The sequence below is a fragment of the Lissotriton helveticus genome, chromosome 12, assembly GCF_964261635.1.
Source record: "Lissotriton helveticus chromosome 12, aLisHel1.1, whole genome shotgun sequence".
Lineage (NCBI taxonomy): Eukaryota > Metazoa > Chordata > Amphibia > Caudata > Salamandridae > Lissotriton > Lissotriton helveticus.
The window spans coordinates 520030-543746 of record NC_136073.1 but is presented as its reverse complement, the minus strand read 5'-3'; the positions used below and the strand labels follow the sequence as shown (position 1 = coordinate 543746).

Sequence of the window (23717 nt, the reverse complement as noted above, 5' to 3'; positions counted from 1 at the left end):
CGCCGATCTGTGCTACTTCCGTCACTTCAGTCGAGCCGGCGCTGGCTGTACTAGCTCCTTGATATGCTGGCTCCCCCCCCCCAACTCTTTTTCTTGTACCACTGCAATGTGTATGTCTATTTTGGACATCCACTCTGGGCATATACCTCTTGATTGCGAGAACTGGATGGGCAGGTGTTTCCTGATACACATGCTGCCTCTGCTGCCAAGGGATCACCTGAACATGTTCTATTCTTTTGCCGCTTATACTCCTTTACTTTATACTTTCTGACTTAAATGGATTACCCCCCTTCGTAGAAATCTGGGAGTAAGGAGACACAAGGAGGTATATAGATTGTATTCTATATAGCAAAGTTCCTAATGGCTGCATGGATCAGGCTTACTAAGTACTCTTCTGAAAGTCTTGAGGGTGTAGCTCTTATGGCGCACATTATGAGGCCCCATAAAGTTATGTAGAGATTTTATCGTGGGTTGTGCCCTATTTCATTAGCACACAGATTTTTTAATTCCTTTCAAAAAAAAATCTCAAGCAGAGTTTTTTTTTAAGTGTTAACTTATATTGCTGTGATTGTAAATGGGCTGTGAATGTCTATATATAATGTTATGGTCTATTTTTTCTTTTAAAAGAACATAGTCTTAAACATATGTCATTGCTTTCTTTTAGGTACTCTGTAATGAAGTCTATAAGTGTAAATATTGATGCAATTTTTACACTCATGCTGCTATTATACGGAACTCTTTTTTTTGCAAACACTGACGCACTTTGATTGGCCTATCTTGCTGTGACTGTAAAGAAGCTGCGACTATGATGAAATGTTTTATTTGTCTTGTGTGTTTGTAATTGTCTTGTTTTATGGTGCACTTTTATGATCCTCAGAGATGGAAGTGAAGTCTTTTTGATCGATTGGTTGATTCTCCTGCGTGTTGCAGCGGGTTCTGTTCTGCCTCAACTGTACTCTGGACCCCTCTCCTAGCACCAAGAGAGCTCGTGGACCTCGGCCGGCTCCACGGTGGATCTGCGGCTCAATGACGCGGATCTTGTCCGTTTCTTCGGTTGGAGCGCGTGTCCGGGTGGCTGCCGTTGAAGCGTCATCTCGTGGCCTCGCGGTCATTGGGTCTCTGTGTGAGCGCGAGGCGGCCTCGGGGCCCGGGCCCCATGGAGGGAGGGAGGGCGGGGATCGGGCCAGCACTGTCCCCGCCGCGCCCGAGGGCCCCTCACCCGCCAGCGCCCCTCAGGGCGGCGGCTACTGACAAGAGAGTTGAGAGGTCATAGGCACCGGCGAACTCCACAGCCAATGAGAAACCGGAGCACTCCAGGGCCGCACTCGGATTGGCTGGGATCCCCCAGTGCACCAATCCCTGGTTTACGTAGACTCAGCAGCACGCTCAGAGTATGCTCAGCTGTCCCCGGGATTGGTTGTTAGGCGACCCGGAAGTACTAACAATACGGACAAATGACAACATCCGTGACATGTCTAGCAGCGGGTGACGGAGGAGAGGCTGAAATCACGGGAGCCCCGGAAGCGGGTGAGTGAAGAGACGGAGGGGCCGGGGCGGGGAGAGGGGGGTGGAGAGAAGGAGGGGCGGGGGGAGCGAAGGGGTAGAGAGGGGGAGGGGGGAGGGAAGGGGTAGAGAGGGGGCAGTGAAGGGGCAGTGGAGGGGTAGAGAGGAACTGAGGTGGAGATACAGGGGAGTAGACCGGTATCTGCTACCCACCAGAGGATCGACCTCCAGTGCTGCATCCTCACTCACACACACATTTAGACTCCAGGCTGCGTTCTCGCCAGGGCACAAGTCCTAAAAAAAAGAGGGAGGGAGGAGGGGGGGGATGCTGACGTCACGACAGGAAGTGACGTCACGAAGGTGGCTTGCACCATCAGACTCATTGCCTCCCCTCACCCACCCCTTAGGTGCGATTGCATCAAAGAGGCCAGCGCGTGAGCAGCGTCTGAATGGGCTCCGATCTTGCCCCAGAGAGGCCAAAGAGTGAATGTGTGGCTCCATTTGCTCGCTCCCGGTAAAATAAGTGGGGGATGCCGTCCACCCGCGTGGTACCCCAACTCGAGCCCTGGTTCTCGTTTGTGGTGCTCATTGCTGGTGGTGTAACAATGTCCCGTGCACAGGTCACAGCCCGGATGACAGTCCTTCACTTCCCTGGCTGGAGAGTCACATCCCTGGCTGGAGAGTCACATCGCCAGCTGATTTGCAATGCAGGGAGTTCATCAGGCTGGTTTGGTTAGCCCACCCCACAGGTGCTCGTCTGGAACACAAGTCGGTTGCCCCTGTGTTTCTCTGCCCGTTTTTTTGCCTTCTGTTCCCTTGTTGCCCCGTAATTCGGTGCCCTTCTGCTCCCTTTGTCGCCCCTCACTGCTCCCACTGTAAACCCGCCCCCCTGACCGCCCATTCGCTGCCCCTGCCTCCCAGCTGCTCCTCCCTCCCACCTCAAACCCCCTAATATATGGTGGCCGCTGCACGACCGGCCGCTGGCAGGCCCAAGGCAAGCCTGACCAGAACCCCTGGTCCCTGCACCAGCCACGACCACCGCTACGATGCCAGTACTCTCCACGCTCTCAACTCCGGACGGACCCACACCTGCTTCAAAGCCGCCCCGAAACACACACACGGCCCCTTCACCCGCCGGAACTGCAGCTACACCAGCCTCAGAGCCGACAAACCACCCGCCAAGAAAGACCCCAACCACCTCCGATGCATCCTACTGAACACCCGCTCTGCACACAGGAGGAGCAGAAGGAGAAGCGTGGCTCAGTGGTTAGAGGCGGCAGACCCGGAAGCTGAGATCGACCGTGGACCAGGGTTTGATTCCCCGCCTCGGCGGGTCTCGGGCTTAAAATTCCACAGACTCGACAATTCTCGCTCTGGTGCCTACTCAACTCACGGGGTCACACTCTGCGACTCTGGGCAATAGCTTGCTTAATCTCCACTACAGCCCCTCGCGGCGGGATGCCTGGCTTTCACCTTGTGGACACCCTGCCGGGGTTTCTCACAGGGGAATACCAGGATGGGTTCCCTAAGCAAGCGCCGGGACGCTTACGGGCAGCTGTGCGCTTTACAAATCCAGCACATTTACATTACATTTACACAAACATGCCGTTGAGCTCTGGGACCTGCTCGACACTTCATCTCCGGGCTTCGCCTTCCTGACAGAGACCTGGATGAACAACTCCTCCGCACCCGACATCGCATTTGCCATCCCAGACAGCTACAAGATCACCCGCAGACACCGCACCAACGGAGTCGGAGGAGGAATCACAATCGTCCACAAGAACAGCATCAGGGTCTCAACCAGCACCGACTACACTGTCAGCACTGCCGAACACATGCATTTGCAGATACACACAGACCCCCCCCAACTCCACCCTCAGAGGCAACTCCACCACCCTGATCGATAACCTCGCCAACCGACTGAGGCAACTCGTCACAATGCCGGCCACACGCTCGACCCCATCTTCTCCTCAAGCTCCCACGTCTCCTTCAGCCACACCACAAACTCCTCTGGACAAACCACCGCTGCATCCACTTCATCTTCCAGAAACCCACAAAAAACCCTGGCACCCAACAGATCCCCCGCCGCTGCTGGAGCAAAATTACAGAAGACCAACTACACGCAAATCTCGCTCTCTGCCCACCCACTGAACCCTCCAACACCGACGCTGCCCACAGCCTCACATGCTGGATCGACGACTATGCCAACACCTTCGCCCCGCTGAAGAAACTCCAACAGAGACACCAGCAATAGGGCCAGCTGGTTCATCCCAAAACTCCTATCCTCCAAGCGAGCCTGAATGAATGAATGAAATATTATTTATTTCCGCGCAACTATGCCCAATGGGCGTCAAGGCGCCTAACTCCAAAACTAGCTGACGGCAAACAGAAACCAGGAGCTCACTGGTAGGCTTTAATGAAGCACCAAGTTTTCAATGCCTTCCTGAAGAGATCCAGTGAAGGCTGTGATTTTATCTCTAAGGGGAGAGCATTCCACAGTTGTGGTGCAAGAATGGAGAAGGCTTTGCTCCCCCATCTCGCCATCCTGGCGCGCGGGACTACCAGTTGGTTAAGCTCGAGAGAGCGGAGGCATCTATTTGGGACATACCTAGTTAACAAAGACCCCAAAGCATCATTCGGGCCTGCCCTCAGGGCGCTGTAGGTAAGGCAAAGAAGCTTAAACGACACTCTGGAAGGGATGGGCAACCAGTGGAGACTCTTCCTTGCCAAGGTTGCAGAGGACCGCCACGGGAGGGCCAAAACAAAACGTGCCGCGGCGTTTTGAATCACCTGCAGGCGTTGTAGAATACCCTTGTTGGCCCCGGCATAGAGAGAGTTGCAATAATCAAGCCTTGAGCCAACAAGGGCAACCACAACCTGTTTGCGTGCCTGTGGGGACAGATAGTGAGCAATTCTTTTCAGAATTCCAATGACCCCCCAACAGGTGGCCACTGTCCTATTGACCTGAAGCTCCATGGAGAGCCGAGTATCAAAAATGACGCCTAGGTTCCTAGCAGATTCGGTGGGAGTGGGGCAGATGCCTAACGATGAGGGCCACCACTCACCTGACCACATACCCTGGTCTTTGCCGAAGACCAGGACCTCCGTTTTGTCACCGTTCAACTTTAGTGAGTTGAAGACCATCCATTCTGCAACAAGTTGCATACAGGCTTTAAAGCTGGACGAGGTGACGTTCACGGAGTGGGTCAGGGACACCATAATCTGCGTGTCGTCGGCATACGACACTACCTCCATCCCCTGAGATCTTACTAGCCTTGCAAGGGGGGCCACATAGATATTGAACAGGGTCGGACTCAACGCCGACCCCTGTGGCACCCCACATTGCAAAGACTTAACAGGGGAGAGGTAGTCCCCAAGCATCACTCGCTGCTCTCTCTGATGTAAAAAGGAGTTCAGGAGACTCAGAGCCGGACCTGCTACCCCTGCCTCCCTTAACCTAGATGTTAACGTAGAGGGAGACAGGGTATCAAAAGCCGCTGTAAGATCCAGCAGGACAAGCACAGTGGTCTGCCCAAGGTCGACTTTCCGACGGATGTTATCCGCGACCTTAGTCAGGGCCGACTCCGTGCTGTGCAGCTTTCTGAACCCATGTTGGGACCCATCCAAAAACCCTGAGGCGTCCAAAAAATTGGACAGATGACAGTTCAGATGAGCCTCCAACATTTTGGCAGGCGCCGGCAGCAGAGAGATGGGCCTAAAGTTCTTCAATAGACCAGGGTCAAGGGTGGGCTTTTTAAGGAGGGGTTTTACAATAGCCCTCTTCCATGCCCCTGGGAAAACACCCTGCTCCAGAGCACCATTCATAATTTCCAACATTGGAGGAAGAATAGTAGCCCTACAGATCTTTAGTATTCTCAACGGGACCGGGTCCACAGGGGAAGCAGATTTTGTTTTATCTAATAGGCGATTAAGACCTTCCAGAGAAAGCATAGGAAATTGATTAAAGACTTGGGGAGCAGCCGCATCCCCAGATTCCAAAAGTTGGACTCTAGAAAAGTCCTCCTCCCCAAGTGAGTTCCTCTGAGATTGAAGAGCCACATAGATATCATCTATTTTTTTATAGAAGAAATCTGAGATGTTATTGCATAGCTCCTGTGAAGTGGCCACAGGGTCGGGCAGCTGGAGTGAGCATAAGGAGTCAACGATCTTAAAAAGCTCTTTAGATGACGTAAGAGAACAGGTTAAGTTGGTGAAGTAGTCCTGTTTCTCCTTGATTACTCTGTTCTTATAATCTCGTAGCAAGCCCTTGTAGACCTCACGGTCTTTGGGATCCCATGATTTACGCCAGCATCGTTCCTTCCTTCTACATTTTTGTCTGAAGGATCTAAGTTCTTCCGAAAACCATGGGGCTGTCGGCTTATGCCGGGCCACATGTTTGAGTGAGGGGGGGGCCAGCTCATCAGCTGCTTTAGTGATGGAGTCTGCGAGTTCTTGGGCCGATTCATCCACAATCCGCAAAGATGTAATATTCATACTTTGAATAAAAGGGGCCAGTGTTTCATTCGTAAGGTTCCTAAAGCTTCTTTTAAAACACTTCCTGTTTATACCCGGATTCGCCTCTAAACAGGAAGTATCCAGGGACAGTGGAACAGCAAAATGATCAGACCAGACTATCGGCACCGGCAGGCCGACCGTTAATCTGGAATCATTAGAGAATATCCCATCTAGGATGTGGCCAGCCTTATGGGTCGGATGGAGCACTCTTTGTATAAAGTCACAGGCTTCCAAGGGGTTAACTAGGGAGGATGTGTCCTTAGACTCCAGATTCTCTAAATGGAAGTTCATATCTCCCAGAATAGTAAAATGCGATCTACCAAAATATGGTTCCAGAATTCTAAATAGCTCAGAACAAAAATTAGTTCTAGATCCTGGGGGCCTGTATATAAGAATTCCAGTGAAGGAGCTTGAGGGGGCATTCCCGATGCAAAAGTATAAAGCCTCACATGGGTCTGCGGGGACCGATAGAGATTTTATAATACAGGAGAGTGCGGACTTAAAGATGATAGCCAGTCCACCCCCTCTGCAACGAACTCTATCAAGCCTCTGAAAGGCATATCCTTCTGGAATAGCCAACAGGAGGTCATGACCAGAAGTCTCCGAGGCCCAGGTCTCAGTAACAAAGACCCAGTCGGGTTGTCTTAAGGTCACAAAGTCGTGGAAGTCAATATTGTGTTTGACCAACGACCTCGCATTAATCAGAAAGCCATGTTTGGATTGGAAGGTGCGCGGGCCTAAGGGAAAAAGACCCGACTTTGGGACCGCCTGCGAAAATATATTCAAACAGGTTTTACACGAGGGACAGACCCGCGCCACGCAAAGGACCTCTGGAGGAAGCCGATGATGGCAGAGAAGTGCTGGGGGTCTGAGGGACAACAGGACGCGAGCCAGATCCCTACTAGAAGACTCACCAGACCACACAGGAGTCCCAGCGTCCAGCCCCTCCTGCAGCCCGTCCTCAGCGCGGACGGGCGCAGACGGGCTGAACTCTGGCGTAACTCCGGCGTCAGTCCGGCGTCCCCGCTGCGCGTAACCGCTGCGCGTCAGCATGACTCACATTAAGTACACGCCTAGCGTCCTTCTGACGACTAGCGCGTGAAGCCTACCTGCTGGCGCCGAAAAGCGGCACCAAGTACTTCCAATATGGCGCTGCTGGAGAGAATTACGCCGGGAAGCGGACCCGCCCAACAGCGGTGTGGTTCCCAAAATTAGAGTGCAAGTGAGGGCCAGGCGCGAGTAAAAACGGTGCAAAATGCAAAGAAAACCAAAATAAAATAAAACGAGGTAAGTTTTAAAAACGAGCAGCAGCTCAGGTCCTGAAGCGCACAGAGCGCATGCACAGGTCGGAATAACAGCTAGCAAGCCTCCCGGAAACTAAAGAAGAAATGGAACAGTGAACAGACTCCTGAAAGCCACGCAGCCTACAAGGACGCCATCCGCAACCACCATCACCTCATCAGGACCGCCAATAGGACCTCCTTCAAAGACCGCTTCGACAACAACACACACAATAGCAAGGAGCTCTTCAACATTGTGAAGGAACTCTCCAACACCAACGACATCCCGCCGTCGCAAGCCCTGTGTGACTCCCTCGCCACTTTTTTCCAACGCAAGATAGCAGACATCCACGACAGCTTCAACACCCAGACAGCCCCAACATACATCAACACAACAGACTTTCCGCACACCATCGACCACGACCCCCTGCTAGCCTGGGCCAATGTGAGCATCGATGACCCCATCAAGACCATGAGCACAATCCACTCCGGCTCTCTGTCAGACCCTTTCCCGCACCACATCTTCAACAAAGCCAGCAGCTCCTTCGCACCCCATCTGCGCAACCTCATCAATCTCTCCCTCGAGTACGCGACCTTCCCAGAGAGCTGGAAACACGCCGAGATCAACGCCCTACTAAAAAAAAAAAAACTCCAGGACCTCTCCGCCGCCTTCGACACCCTCTGCCACCGTACACTATGCACACGCCTCCACGCCATAGTGATCCGAGACAAGGCTCTGGATTGGACCACCTCCTTCTCTGGCAGAACCCAGAGCGTCCGCCTCCCCCATTCGGATCCGAAGCCTCCGAGATCATCTGCAGCGTACCCCAGGGATCTTCCCTCAGTCCGCCCCTGTTCAGCATCCACATGGCCCCGCTCGCACACGTCGCCCAACAGCACGACCTCAACATAATCTCCTACGCCGACGACACTCAACTGATCCTCTCCCTCACCAAGGACCCCATCACAGCCAAATCCAACCTCCACGAAGGAATAAAAGTCGTCGCCGACTGGATGAAAATCAGCCGACTGAAGCTGAACACGGAGAAGATGGAGGTCCTCACCCTCTTCTCCAACCCTTCAGCCTGGGACGACTCCTGGTGGCCGACAGCACTGGGGGCAGCCCCGACACCCACCGACCACGCACGCAACCTGGGAATCATCGTCTACTCAACTCTTTCCATGACCAAGCAAGTCAACGCCGGCTCCTCCTCTTACTTAACACCCTCTGCATGCTCCGCAAGATCTAAAGGTGGATCCCGACAGATACAAGAAGAATTGTCACCCAGGCCCTCGTCAGCAGCAGACTCGACTACGGAAACGCCCTGTTCGCGGGAGCCCCGACCAAGCTCATCAAACGACTGCAACGCATCCAAAACGCCTCTGCACGACTGATCCTCTTCGTACCACGCCACAGCCACATCACCCCCCACCTGAGAAATCTACACTGGCTCCCTGTCAACAAGAGGATATCCTTCAAGCTCCTCATTCATGCACACAAGGCACTCCACAAGACCAGCCCAGCCTACCTCAACAGACGACTTTCTTTCTACATCCCCAACCGCCAGCTCTGCTCCGCAGACCTCGCACTCGCCACTGTCCCTCGCATCCGAAGAACAACCAATGGCAGGAGATCCTTCTCCCACCTTGCCGCCAAGACCTGGAACACCCTCCCACTGAGCCTATGACAGACCCAAGACCTGCTGACCTTCAGGAGGCTACTCAAGACCTGGCTGTTTGACCAGTAGCGTTTCTGAGACAGCATACACTTGATGATTTAAATGTTTTATTGTAAAATCACCTTAAGTGTACTTTAATACCAATTGTCTGTTTTAATTTTGAGTCACTTGCAGACTGTCCCTCCTTGCCTCTTATTTATATGTACGTCATATGTTTTCACATATGTGGTAGTTGGACACAGGTTGTGTCCCGCTTGGAAATTGTCTAATAACTTGGCTACATATAATTATACCTGTTATTAAAATCTGTCCGGCTGGACAGCAAATATAGATTTTAATCTTGGTCTATATTCATTTGGTTTTTCCATCATTCCTAAATGTTTGAGACCACTGTCTTTTGAAACATTATATACCCCAAGGTCCCAGACCGATAGCTACTTTGGGTTCCCTTGTTCCTTGTAACAATATGTTTGACCAGTAGCGGCACCCTCCTCCCGGTGCCTGAAGACCCTCGCGGGTATGTAGCACGCTATTCAAATGACTGACTGATTGATTGATTGATTGATTGATAGAAGGCAGAGGTGAACGTGATTCTTTTTATTCTTGCTCGTACCCTTTCTCAAGCATGCCAATCTGCCTTTGTATGGGGCCTGCTGAGGAAGGCAGCCTAGGCCTGGTCAGGATTTTACAATACATAGTCTTACCAGCTTCCGTAAACACGACCGCCTCTAATGGTTGCATGTGGTCGGATGAGGCAAAAAACTGCTGCCCACTGCCTCTCTGATGTGTTAGCCACTGAGGCCCTGCTTAATCACATAGGGGCAGGTGCCTTACCGCAACCGGCAAAACAACAACAGGTGCCGCTCCTGGATTTATAGGACGGGCTATACTTCTGTAACTGGCAGCAAGTCCAGATTGCTTTGTTTTCATCACAAGCGCCTGCACTTGACAAAGACCACGTGTTACACTCGCTGCTGGGCTGGGTAGCTCGACTTCATCTGCCTTGAATGGGAGTTTAATTACTTTCCTTGAACCATGGCCTGGAGCATAACTTCATTTAATCTATGGAAAATTATTAAATTAAGATTGAGGCGGCAACTTCTGTGATAACAGAGTAGGCAGCTGGCAGCGCACTGCGTTTGCTACTTTAAATGCATTACAGCCTCCTCTAGTACATGCGTGCTCCTCGGGGTGGTACCTGGGGTGCAGTGACGCGTGACTAATGCATTTTAGTGCAGTGATGCGGACACCAGTATTAAAATGTGTTATTCTTACCCCTGATACCTGGTACTTTGCAGGGCTGAAAGAGGGAGTGAAGGGAGAAGGAGGGCTTGGGCAAATGTAAGGTGAATCCTAACTAACAAGCCCAAGGCAAACCAGGAACCGTGCCCTAGAACCAACAACAATTAGCACTTCACTCCACAGGAATACTAAATCTTAGTCGTCAAACCGAAAACAGGAAATCCAAAGTGTTAGAAAAGCGAACCCGGGGGAGGCAGAAGGTGTCTGACTGACCACCCCTAGGTCTACCCCTCCTTCAGAGAAGGGACCGAGCGATGTCGAGAGGCCTCCGATGGGAGGGCCCTCTCCTAGAATCGTACAGCAGAGTAACCACACCACTCCAAATATACACCACACGTAGATAGAGTTTTCAATCTTTATCGGGCAATAAGTATCGTTTCAATATATACAGCAGATCCAGAGATCTGGAAAGTCTCGTAGCAAGGGGCCAGGTAGCGGGACAGTCTTATAGATGGTCGGTTGCGATGGGACCCTACGCACAGCTCTCAATCCTCGAGCTGGGGGGTTCCGGAAGGTTGGTCCGCGGCAGCGCCAGCAGGCTCCAGGATGGTTCGGCGAGCGTGGACCGCGGCAGCGCCAGCAGGTTCCGAGATGGATCAGCGAGTGTGGACCGCGGCAGCGCCAGCAGGTTCCGAGATGGATCAGCGAGTGTGGACCGCGGCAGCGCCAGCAGGCTCCAAGATGATTCAGCGAGCGTGGACCGCGGCAGCGCCAGCAGGTTCCAAGATGGTTCAGCGAGTGTGGACCGCGGCAGCGCCAGCAGGTTCCGAGATGGATCAGCGAGTGTGGACCGCGGCAGCGCCAGCAGGTTCCAAGATGGATCAGCAAGTGTGGACCGCGGCAGCGCCAGCAGGCTCCAAGGAGGTCACAGCAAAGATGGACCGCGGCAGCGCCAGCAGGCTCCAAGATGGTTACAGCGAAGATGGACCGCGGCAGCGCCAGCAGGCTCCAGGTAGAACAGCAAGGTGAATTCGTCTCAGGGTCAGCCGCGACAGCGTCAGCAGGGCTTCTCGACTCCGGGATACAACTGCCGTCCTACTCCGGGGCTGGCCCAGATATAGGTCTGGCGTCCTTTGATGTCCGGACCCTCTCGCCTGGGGATCAGAGGGGCCGGGATGATGGTGTCCAGACACCCAGCAGGGGGGTGGAGCCGGAGCCCAGGGAGGCCGGAGGGTGATCGAAACCAGGCATCCGGGGATGATTGGAGAGCCATCGAAACTCCCCTCTCCTTGTCTCTGGTGGAGTGGCCACTCGACCACCCGGAGGGTTCTTGGTGCCTCGATGGCGGGCTCACTGGGGCCGTGGCAGCGGCTGGTCCGGGACCACGTGTCTGTGACGTGATGGGCCCAAGATGGCGTCGGCCTGGAATGAGGGTCCGAGGTGGGCACCGGACCGGTAATGCTGGGGCGGCCCGAGGGTGTCGTGTCAGTGGTTGTGGGCCGCCGGGTGGCGGATCTGGTGGTTTGGAGGGCGTGCAGAGGTGTGCCCGAGGCCGACCCGAGCTGGATGGAGGGCCGATGTCGTCTGGGGCCCGCCAGGCGGGAGGGGTAGGACCACGCCACGAGGCCGGGTCCAACACAAAGCAAATCCAAAAACAGGTTCTGAGTCAGCTATGGCAAATCATTTGATGGTGACTGAATCAATGTAAAAAAACAGTAGCCTAGATAAAATACCAAGCTCTGTCCAAAAACAAATACAGCAGTCAGTACCTGATACATCAGGCGATGATCAAGGGAACTGATAAAGCAGTACATGAGTCATGCACTCATTGAGCACCCCAAGCCCAGCAAAGCCTAAGAACCTGCTGGAGAGGCAACAGAAATGCACATGAACCTCCATAGTTTTTAGATCTAAAACATCTTTAAAGAAATAATCCAGCACAGGGAGGAATGTTTAGAAAAGAGACCGGATGTCCGAGCAGACCACCCATGAGGAGAGTCTCTTCCTAATAGTAAGTTGTGGCAGGTGTCTGGGATCTGATAGATGAGAGGATATCAACATAAAGAAAGGACTGGTATTGTGTGCTGTGAGGTATTGGAGAAGAGAAACTGGAGAAGGCCCTAAAAGATCATTGCATGGATGGAGACTGTCAGATTACAGAACTCTATTATATACTTCCTTCTGACAGTAGGCAGCGTTTCTGTGGTTGTACTAGGCAGAGGAATGGGAGAGTGGACGTGAATCCTCTGATTAAAGCACCTGTGCCCTACTCTTAATTCCTAGCAAGCTTACTCAACCTTTTCTCGTCACTGTCAATATGCATACCATCGAGATTGACAATACAGCCATTTATTTGGAAATGTCAGTCGCATGCAGTACAGGGCTCAAAAAATCTACTCACCCACTCGCAATTGCGAGTAAAATGTTATCAGGTCGAGCTACTTTTTTAGCACCTATTAGTCCCATCTGGTGAGTAAACTTAAGCTGGAAAGGAACAGGTGTTCTGTTCATTCAGAAAGGGAATGAGCAATAAAGATGCCATTAAATCTTGTTTTTATCTTGACACATTTTCTGTCTTGAAGGAAAGAGGTCAAATGACAGTTTGCCTTCAAAATAATTGCTGCTTGAAAAATGAGGTTTAATTTTCTCTCTTACAAGAGTGAGAGGTGTCTGTCAAGTTAGCTGTCTGAAAATGTCAGTTATTTTGCTCTAACACACAACATTTAAATAAATAGCCTGTAAATTAATATTAGAAATATTTCGAAATATATCAGGAATTACAAAAGCATTTTTTAAATTAAGAAGTGTGATGCAAACAAAGAGTTCAATAGGAGCAAAACAAACCAGTAGCACTTTACTTGGTGATGTGCAAATGACACATATTTGCAGAAACTCTATTCCCAAACATTATTGTTTGTAGACTATGGGCCTGATTCTGATGCAGTTAGGAAGGCCTGGATTACCAAATTACTGGGTTTTTTTTATTGTGATGCATTTGTTTTCCTTTTCTAGAGATATACATTTCTTGTTGTTGTAACCCCTATAACTTTGTTTAACATGCCCTTTTCTTGTAATAGATAATGTTTGAAGTTTATACCTTTAGTAGGAATCCTGTTATCCCACATTAAAGTCATTTTTCTGTCAACTGTTTCTTTCCAGAATGAAAATGATTGCCTGAAACTTGATGTTGCTCTTTGAGTATGTTTTGTGGCCCCTGGGCACAGATGAAACAACATATGAAACAAAGCATTAAATGGATGCGCATAGGGGTCCATGACGCTGCAATTTTATTAACTCCACGTACATGGACTGTGTCTGTGCTCTTCGTGCCCCAGATTTCAAGCATCGCCTTGCTTCAGGCATCTGGAGGAAGAAGGTTCTGGTCCCACTGTGCACTTTCTGAAGATTTATAGTGCAAGTTTCCACATGTTAAGAAATTGAAGTGGAGACATTCAAGTACTGACAAACGGCAGAGTACACTGTAAAGATGAACATTTTAATTGCCAAGTTGCTGTGCCTTTTCGGCATGCTCTTTCTCATGATGCTTGCGTCCCTGCTGCCTGTTAAGATTATAAAGGATGACTACGAGAAGCCGTTTCGCTCTGGGCGAACTCTCACCCTCTGCAATTCCTTTGCAGGAGGGGTTTTTCTGGCCACCTGCTTCAATGCTTTGCTGCCTGCAGTTCGCGATAAGGTTGGTGAAAAGCGTGTCTGCTGTTTCTCATATATGTGCCTCTGTTGTTAGGCTGTTTTAATTTCTCTGTTGATATTAAGTGAAATGTTACTTGCTTTTTGCTGTGCAGTCTGCATGTGTTAGGTTTCATGACTGCAAAGCTGTCCTCAAAAGTTCTAGAGGACATGGCTGTCGGCCCACAGTGGTTTACACATGCAAGGATAATATGTTCATGTTCACTATTTAAAACTCGAGCACTAGACCCATAATTCTTTTTTTACGCTGGAGCACAATTCGCAAACCTCCCCCCCCCCCCCCCCCCAAAAAACAAACAAACAATTGAGAGCAATCCCGCAAGCCACCGTTTTAGGTGTTGGACTCCGCTGTCATTTAGTTAATGATCGATTTGTGGCTTGTAAATGGTGGAAAGAAATCCACAGCTAAGCGGAAGCACTATAACAAATATCTCCCAGCATAGCACAGAGGTTGGAGACCTAGGGGGTGTGCCCAACACAAGGCTGATTGCAGTGGGTTGTGTGCAACACCTCGTTGCAACCCAGGCCCCAACCCATTACAGTGCACAGCTGAATGGAGTTAGCCCACAGGGGTTGGTGCCAGGCCCTTCAGCCAACCGCTGATGTGGTTGGTCAAAGGCAGTGAGCAGTTGGGGGTTGGCTGCAGGCCATGCCCTATGGTCCAAACGTGCTGGACAGCTGGGGTTAGAAATTAACATCATTAAAAAAAATCACTGAAAAAAAAATTATGATTCTGAGTTTAGCATGCAAGAACAACTAACCTTGCCAGTTATGGTTACCACCACATGCCACAATTCTTGCCATCCACCATGATCAAAGACCGGTTTGTTAGCAATGGTCTATCTGCAGAACATAGATCTGCAGAAGTTGGAAAGCCAAAATCTCCTCAGTCCTCCTCTACTCCCTTCTCGTTGTATCCGTGGATTTCAGGACCAAAACCACGAGCAGAGGAGTAGACTAACGTTCGATTCTACAAACACAGAGGAGCTGCTGCTGCAAAGCCTTGCTTGCTAGGAGCGCCGGACTCAGGAACTCACTCACTAGATCCCAGTAGTAACTCTCCATTACATAGGGATGTCTTAATGTATTCAATGCTACATTAAAGGAGGGTGTTATCTACCTCTGTACGGCATAGCTGTAATGAGTCCACGGCCAAGAACGAGTGCACATGTAAATGTCAGTAATTAAGGTGTATTTTTAATTATTTAAAGGGACTGCTTAATAGTTGGGACCCTAGTAACAGTGAGCACTGTCTGCCAGTTGTTGAGCTTTGAAAAAGGGGATTAGATAAAGAGGAGCTTGGCTCTGCTTCCTGTGAGGAGGGGACCTTTCATTACAGACTGCACTGAGTCAAGTGTCTGGTGATTAGATTTTCAGTGGAAGTCTCTGCAAGGCCTTTTTTGAAAAAATATAATGTAAACCCCTTTATACCATTCCCTTGACTGCCCCACTTTCACATTTTGGGTTGAACCTTTTATTGAATATCATTTCAGTTCCTTTGTAAAAGAAGGAAAGGTTACATACTTCTACTCCCAGTTCTTTGTTGTGTGCTAATCACAGACTTAGTAAACAATGCTTCCGCTTCTGCAGAAGACCTAAGGAAATGGATCAGGGATTTGAGAAACTAGCACAGGTACAAAGGAGTCTGTATGAACTGCCTGGCCGTTGGTGAGACTTTGCTTCCAAACCCTGTAGTTTGTCACTTTTACCATTTAAGGAAAACTCACTGAAAGTTTTCTAAATCCTTCCAAGTCCTCTTATTTGGGTATAAAAGAAAGTAAGTAATAGAGGTTTAGGTTTCAGTCGTGTTTGTTTGGCGCTGTATGAATTACAGATAAAAAGAATTGAATGCCAAAAAAGAGTAATCGTTCAGTAACCTTTTCACTAAACAAGCATGAAACCATCTTCACAAATGAGCTCAGAATTAACAAAACGAAAAATGCCTAATGTGGACCATGGGAGAAATAAGGAATAGAGATGTGTCCACCATTATGAAAACTCTGACTTCATGCCTGCACTACCCCCCACTTGCCCAAAATGTAATTGGTCAGGTAATCAGACAGCCTAATTAACACAACCTCCAAGCAGATCACAGCTCCAGACCTGTCAAATACTGTTTCCGTTGGCACACCTTGATCTACGATTTCTCCTAGTTTATGAAGTTTCACGCAGTCTGTGGGCGTGTGAAGCAAAATTACCTTCCTGCCCACAGTCAGGCGGATGCACCTGGCTTCCGGGCCGCCGCGCAATTGCAGTGGCCGCCTCCTTTTCCCTCCTCCTCTCGGTGCAATGCGGGGTGGGCACCCGCCAGTCTCAAGGTAGGGGCGGGGTGGGCACCCCATTCCGTAAGCGCATTAGAGCGGGGTGGGCTCCCGCACATTCATAAAACAAGGGCAAACGCGGGGTGGGCACCCGCTGCTCCAAACAAGCACAAATGCAGCACAAATGTGAGGTGGGCTCCCGCCTCATCAGCAACACAGGGGAATCCCTACGCCGGGGATTCCCTCCTCCACGCGCAGCTCAATGCTGCGGAACCCACGCATTGCTCTTCTTGGGCTAAATTAAAAATATAGCGCTCACAAGGCGCTAGATGCAGCAACAGTCCTGGGAGATTAAGGGGGCAATGCTGGGCCCAGGGAGGCCAGTCCTCATGGCGGTTCCTCCTGGGCCCCAGCAGCAGTGCGCCCCAGCAGGATCAGGAACAGCACAAGCACACACACAAACATGGGGTCACAGCCGCTATACTTATACCACTTCTTCCTTTGTCTGCAGTGCAGGGTTTGGGGGAACCAGATGCAACTGGTTCAGGAGGGAATTGGAGCACTTTGTTTTTCAAGCTCCTCTTCCCCTTTGTCAGGTGGGGGCTCTAAGATCAGACACACCACAAGGGGCGGAGCCATCATTGTCCAGGCTAGGCACAGATCTATTCAGGGTCAGGGGATTGCTCCTCCCACTACTGCCAATGCAGATGTCCCATTCAGCCTAGTGCTGACTCACCCTGCCCCTCCTGGAGTCACACACACACCTCCCAGCCTCTGTCACTCACAAGTCAGACATGCAATTCACATCAGGCAGGCAGCCACATAGCACACAGAAATGTCAACTTCTAAAAGTTGTATTTCCCAAATAGTCATAATAAATCTGCACCCACCATTGCGCAGCATTTATTATTACAATTCTAAATATACTAAACTCGACCACGCTGCTCCTCTTGTATCAGGAATTACCTCTGACACACTGATCAGGGAATTCCCAATGCATTCCTATGGGAGGGCAAGCCAATGTTACCAAATGTACACAGAGAGCACACACACTTTACACTGGACAGCAGTGCTAAAGTGCCCAGAGGCCTAAAACCACCAACACCATGTCAGAAATAAGGCGGGGAGAAAGGCAAAAAGTTTAGAGATGACCCCTCAAAAAGGGCCAAGTCCATCAGACAGCCTAAGTCGCACAACCTGTAAGCAGATCACAGCTCCATTCCTGTCAAATGCTGTTTCTGTAGGCACACCTTGATCTGCGATTTCTCCGAGTTTATGAAGTTCCACACAGTCTGTGGGTGTGTGAAGCAAAATTCCTTCCTGCCCCATTTTTTCAGCAAACTAGTCCTTGTATCTTCCTTTTACTCCTTTTTTGGGAGGCAAAAGGGTTTGTGAACCTCCGGGTGTGTATTTGGGGCCCCAAACCCAGCACCTCAGTTTATAGAAACTGCTGGAACAAGCGTCCGTCTTTGGGTTCATGCCGTGGTGGTATCCCTAAGATCCTTGGGGTTTTATGCTCAGCCCCCATCCAGCTTCTCCACCTCTTTCCATTCTTATCGATGCTGGGATGGTGCATTCTCTGGCAGTTTTATTCTTTTGGAAAGTTTCCCTCTGCTCCTCTCTTCGGTCCTCTAGCTTTGCTTCTCCATACCACTTATTTTGGCCTTGGTCTGTCTCAGTCTGTGTTTCAACTCTTCTAAGTTGTTCTCCATTCAGGATACCCTTTTCTTAAAAATGTTTAGTGGCGGGCCCTAGATCCTGCAGACGGTCCCCCAGCAAGTATTCCAACTGGGTCATATTAGCCCAGTGAGCATCCTGATTTCCTATCTCATTGATAGGCAGAGGACCTCTGCTGGTTAAAAAAAGTCCTTCTCCCTGGCTTCCTTGCCTTTAGTTTTTCTGAAGGGCATGATGTGGTGATACTTCAATAGCCCCAAATATATATCTGGTACAGTCGCCAGTTCTGTTATTGAACATGTAGGACTTGTCTCAAGTGTCACCAGTCTAATGAGGCCACGGTCGCCAAGCTGCATTTCCTAGGCTCCTCACCCTTCCACAGCCTGGCTCAGACATTCTTACCACACTTGCCAGCAGAAGGTATTCTTGACACTTCTTGGGGCTGGTTCCAAGAAGAGACTTCTGTTTTGCACTGTTGGTTTCCTCCAACCCCACTCCAGGTCTCCTCACCTCAACCTCTACCACCAACAACTACGAGACACAAAGAAAAAGGCCCTTACCTCCAGACTCAAAGCCAGCTCCAACAATGGCAAAGAACTCTTCACCATCGTTGGGGAGTACTCCAATCGTGTAGCTGCCAACAATGAAGCCATTTCATCCCAAGCACTCTGCAACGATCTCTCAACCTTTTTAGAACGGAAGATTGGCAAGATCTACAACACATTTGGTCCACAGCATACCAATGCAAACTAGCCTGGTCAGCCGGACACCACCTTCATCGCCAAACAGCAACTAAGCAAATGGAAGCCCCACTTGAACGAAGCAACCACCGCCCTGATGAATACCATCCACTCAGCAGCCCCCTCAGACCCATGTCCCTACTTTGTCTACAACCTTGGAAGAACCATCACCTCCCCCATGCTCATCGCTATCATCAACACCTTCATAACCACTGCCACCTTCGCTTCTTCCTGGAAAACTGCAGATGTCAATGATTTATTAAATCAACAGCGGGCCCCAAAACCCTCAGCAGCTACAGACCCATCTTGCTCCTGTCCTTTTCCATCTAAAGTAACGCAGAAAGCCATTAATATCCAACCCTCAGACCTCAAAGAACTTCATAAACCCCTAGACAGCTCTCAATCAGGCTTTCGCACCAACCACAGTGCAGAGACCACCCTCATTGTGGTCACCAATGATGAAAGAAGCATCCTCGACTGAGGAGAAACGGCCCATTTATCCTCCTTAACCTCTCTGCAGCTTTCAGTATGGTCACTCATCAGAAAGATTCAGCACTTCAGTATCTGCGGACTCTCCCTCAAGTAGATATCCTCTTTCCTCACAGACATAACTCAAACAAGTTAGACACCCACCCCCCACCCACACACACACCTCAGAGCCCAAGAAACTCGTATGCGGAGTCCCTCAAGAATCGTCACTCAGCCCAACTCTCTTCAACATCTACATGAGGCCCCTCGCGGACACCGTCCGAGCCAACAGCATCAATATAGTACCTTACAGCGATGAAACACAGCTCATTCCTTCCCAACTCAGCCAGCAACGCCAAAGCAAATTTAGCCAACTGCATGAGCAACATCGCTGCTTGCATGAAAAACAACTGCCTCCACCTCAACACAAACAAAACTGAAGTCCTAATCTTTAGCAACAACCACTCCCTAGGACTCCTCTTGGTGGCCCTCTGAACTTGGCCCCCCACTCACCCCTGCGGATCATGCTAAGAACCTCTGGATAATACTCAACACCAATCTCTCCATGGGCAGACAGATCAACACCATCTCCTCATCATGCTTTCACATCTTGCAGCAGATGAACTGTCACCCATGTTCTTATCACAAGTGGACCTGATTACGGAAATCCCCTTTACATCGGAGTCGTAGCCCATTTAATAATCTGCCAGACTCCTCCTGAACATCCCATGAAATAACCACATCTCTCCACACCTAACCAATCTCCACGGACTCCCAGTCCAGGAAAGATGCAAATTCAAATACTCGCCCACACCTACAAAGCTGTCCACAACACATGTCCAGCTTACCTCAACTTCTACCAACCCCCCCAGACACCTTTGAGCTGCGTCCCAGGCAAGAGCACACCCCCATTGCCGCATCAGGAAGACCAGACGCGAAGGACGCTCCTTCTCAGACCTTGCAGCCAAAACCTGGAACGATCTCCCCGAACATTTCAGAATCTCCCTCATGGACTTATGAAGGAACCTACTTCGCACCTGGGCACCCTCACAGGTGAATAGACTCACTCTACAAATTAACATAACCCCTTCCGATGCGCTGCATTTTTACTACCTGTCCATGCTGCGGACCCTCAACGAGACGGTGCGGGCCCTTAACGAGACGCTGCGACCAAGTCTAGGGACCATCTTTTGGAATGTTTTAGCTGTAGAGGGTGATTTTGTTGCAGCTCTGGCTTCTATGGCCGTACGTTGGGTCAGGCAGCATTGTCTGCTTCAGACGGATCTCCTCCCATTCCTGCACGTTGTGACCCTCACCCATGTTGTAGGTGCTGTGCTGGAGCTCCTCAGAGATCATTCCACCCAACACCCCTCTCCACAGGAATGCACTTGTAAAGAGGAACTTTAGGACTTTTTGCTTTGTAATTGGTTTGTCTATCCTACACACGCGTGCGGGTTTTCTGTGCTTGATTTTAAATCGAAATACACATATTGTACTTTGGAATTCATTAACGATGCCTTTGGGTACACACATTCTGGGTTTTAATTCATCAAGGATGGCAGTGATTCCAGATATCCATGGTTTGAAATCAATAAAGATGTCCATGGTCCCAGATACAATGCTTATGGGTTCAGGGAGGAAGAAGGTTGCATTCAATAATTTGCCTGTCGGAGTGGAAGCTCTGTGCTTGTAGGGGGTGATGGGCAATGCTGTTATGAAGGGGTAGGATGGGTGTCTGCCGTGCCTGTAGAAGAGTAGTGTCTCTGTTTAGCAATGGGCGGGGGGCGGCTCTGTCTTTTGTGGGAAATGTATCTGTTGTGCCTGTGGAATGACATGGAGTATGCTTGTATAAAGACGGGGTTGACTGTGGCTGTAGGTGGCTGTCTGCTATGGCTGTAGCATGAGCCACTGTCAGTGAACAGTTGTGTCCCCAGCTCAATAATTCTTCTGTTCTTGTGGGATGGGTAGCTGCAGTGTCTGAGGGATGTTTGCTAGCTGTGTAGTTAAGGGAGTGCTGCTGTACCTTTTCTATTGGGTTTTGGCCCTACTTGGAGAAGCAAGCAGCTGTGCCTGTAGGGTAGGCAGAGGCTTCAATGTGCCTGTCCTGGTTTTCTGCTGTCCATTGATGCACCTGTGTTTTTGTTCTCATTCCAGCTCACGCAGCTGTTGCTTGACAGTAACATCACTACAAACTACCCCCTTGCTGAGACCATCATGCTGGTGGGCTTCTTCCTGACCGTCTTTGTGGAGCAGGCTGTTCTCGCCTTCCGGAAAGAGAAGCCTTCCTTCATTGACTTGGAAACTTTTAATGCTGGGTCAGACATTGGCAGTGACGCTGAATACGAAAGCCCTTTTATCGCTTCGACTCGCGGCCACAACTTGTACGACACTGGTCGTGGCCACAATTCTCACAGTCACAACCTGAACATCCAGGAGTTGAGCCGGTCCAGTCCGCTGCGTCTCATCAGTTTGGTCCTTGCTCTGTCTGCACACTCCATCTTTGAGGGTCTCGCACTCGGGCTGCAGGAAGATGGGACCAAGTTGCTAAGTCTGTTTATCGGAGTGGCTGTTCACGAGGCGCTTGTGGCCATGGCGCTAGGCATCAGCATGGCGAAGGCATCCCTGTCCCTGAAGGAAGCAGTCAAGTTTGCTATCCTGGTGAGCCTGATGAACCCTCTGGGCATTGGGATTGGGATTGGCATTGATAGTGCCCAGAACGTGGCTAGCAGTGTGGCCTCGGTTTTACTGCAGGGCATCGCTGCTGGCACCTTCCTCTTCATCACCTTCTTTGAGATCCTCGTGCGCGAGCTGGATGACAAAAGAGACCGTCTTCTCAAAGTTTTTTTCTTAGTGCTGGGGTATGCGATCCTTGCCAGCATCTTGGCAGGCCTGCTTTTTTTAAAGTATTAAATCTGGAAACCAAGGCAACAAATGTTTCTATTCCACGGGGAACGATTGCCGTTTTGTGGCAGCTTATGTTGTCCGTTACTGCTGCAAGTGACGCAGATGGACTCTGGAAGGCAGAGTGCAGTGGTGGGTTCCTTGGTGACCCGCAGCATCCTGGTAGATTCGCACTGGTCTGTTCAAGGAATGAATGGGAGAGAGAGAATGATTGTACTGTACATAATGTTACTGTAAGTCTTGGTACTGGTTGAAAATGCCCTCTTTGTGGACTCTACATGGAATTTACCTGGTGTATCTCCCTCAGACTCTGCCCTCGTCTGGGACTCCGAGCTTATGTGCTCTCTTGTTTTGCACATGTTTGCTTCTACTGCTGAAAAGAGGGCACAGTGAAGATCCATGGGTGGTCCTGGAGCGGGGCCCTTTCACTGTGGACCCTTCCTGCACTCGTGTGGCATAAACACAAGAGGGTTCATGCCCTTTTTGCACTGATGGCATACATGTGACCAAATACACAGTCGTTGGGTGTTGTAATTTAGGCTGATAATGTTGAGCATGTTCGACTCCTTTCAACTTGTAGTGACGGGGACATAGACCCACAACAGTCGATTCATACAAATCAGAACACAGAGGGTACTTATGCATCCTGGCCCCAACCACTCTTCCCACAAGCCCAGAGTGGGGGCACATTTATACCTCAACTGGAGCTCTACTTTTATAATACAACCCGCTGAGGATCCAGGCCGCATCATTGGGACCAGTGAACCGGAGTGTGACCCTCACTGCATTTATTTATTTTATTTATTTTGAGAGTTTTATATAGCGCGAACAAGGTCTTTGCAGATAACAGAGCGCTTTACAAAGGCAGGTGGAGGGCAGGGGAACAAGGGGGCATAGTGGGGAGGTAGCTCAACATGATCATGTACATAGCACCAATACAGTATATAACATAGTACCAATAAAACGTATAGTACAGGTATGAGGTAGCAGGCATAGTTGGAGCGTAAGTCTGAACTGCATCAGGGGGCTTTCTGATTTACTTAACACAGTGATGGTTTGTAATTCCCAAGCACAATGTTTGTGAAAGTGAGCTAAAAAAAAATCACGAGCAATGAAGGTTAAAGTTCTGCCTCCTACATTTTTGTGTTTACAATGTCCAATAGACTGGTTTGGAGGGGTGGCGATTCATAGGCACGATATGAACTTTTTATTCCAAATTCTATGAGTCTGCAGGAATGTGTGGGCGCCTTTTGGGGTGTCTATCTAATGAGGAAGGCACAATTGCCTCCATTTTTTGTCACGAGGCCTGAGGGTTGCCCCTTTTTTTTTACTGGTAGAACTGTGAGGTCATGAGTCCCTTCTTTCCAAGTTTCCGCACATCTCTCGGTGGTGGTCTTGAAAACATATCATGTTTGTTTCTATTTTATTTTCAAGTCCAAAATGTAGATAAGACCAAGAACATGTAAATAAAAATGTTTCTGTGAAAAAGAGATGTTGACTTCATGCGAGCCACAGCACCTGCTGGATTCACCTCTGTATGAATATCGCGTGTGTTGTGCGGTGGTGGTTTTGGGAGCGCCAATGAAGGAGATCCTGCTGTCTCATCATTGGAGCCAGAGACCGCCTTGCAGGGCAGCATTGCATTTTCCCTGTTAGTAAATTATCATTTTGTGATTAGATTCTAGGATTTCATTGGTTTTCACCAACTGTGCTATGAAAGTACAGTGCTTCCCTCAGTAAGAA

At 49.9% G+C, this 23717-nt stretch overlaps 1 protein-coding gene across 1 annotated transcript; it reads left to right on the top strand.

Moving 5' to 3' along the window:
• Positions 1-1393: 1393 nt before the first annotated feature.
• SLC39A3 (solute carrier family 39 member 3) lies at positions 1394-22412 on the top strand. Its single transcript, XM_078671248.1, has 3 exons — positions 1394-1527; positions 13379-13913; positions 21228-22412. The coding sequence occupies exons 2-3, from the start codon at positions 13707-13709 to the stop codon at positions 21981-21983; spliced, it is 963 nt and encodes a 320-aa protein (XP_078527374.1). The 5' UTR covers positions 1394-1527; positions 13379-13706; the 3' UTR covers positions 21984-22412.
• The last annotated feature ends 1305 nt before the right edge of the window (positions 22413-23717 follow it).

What these genes read in the sequence shown, in the direction of transcription:
- SLC39A3 (XM_078671248.1), top strand. Translation starts at nt 13,707, where the DNA reads ATGAACATTTTAATTGCCAAGTTGCTGTGCCTTTTCGGCATGCTCTTT. An exon ending in TGCCTGCAGTTCGCGATAAG is followed by an intron (nt 13,914 to 21,227) that starts GTTGGTGAAAAG and finishes TTCTCATTCCAG; the next exon opens with CTCACGCAGCTGTTGCTTGA.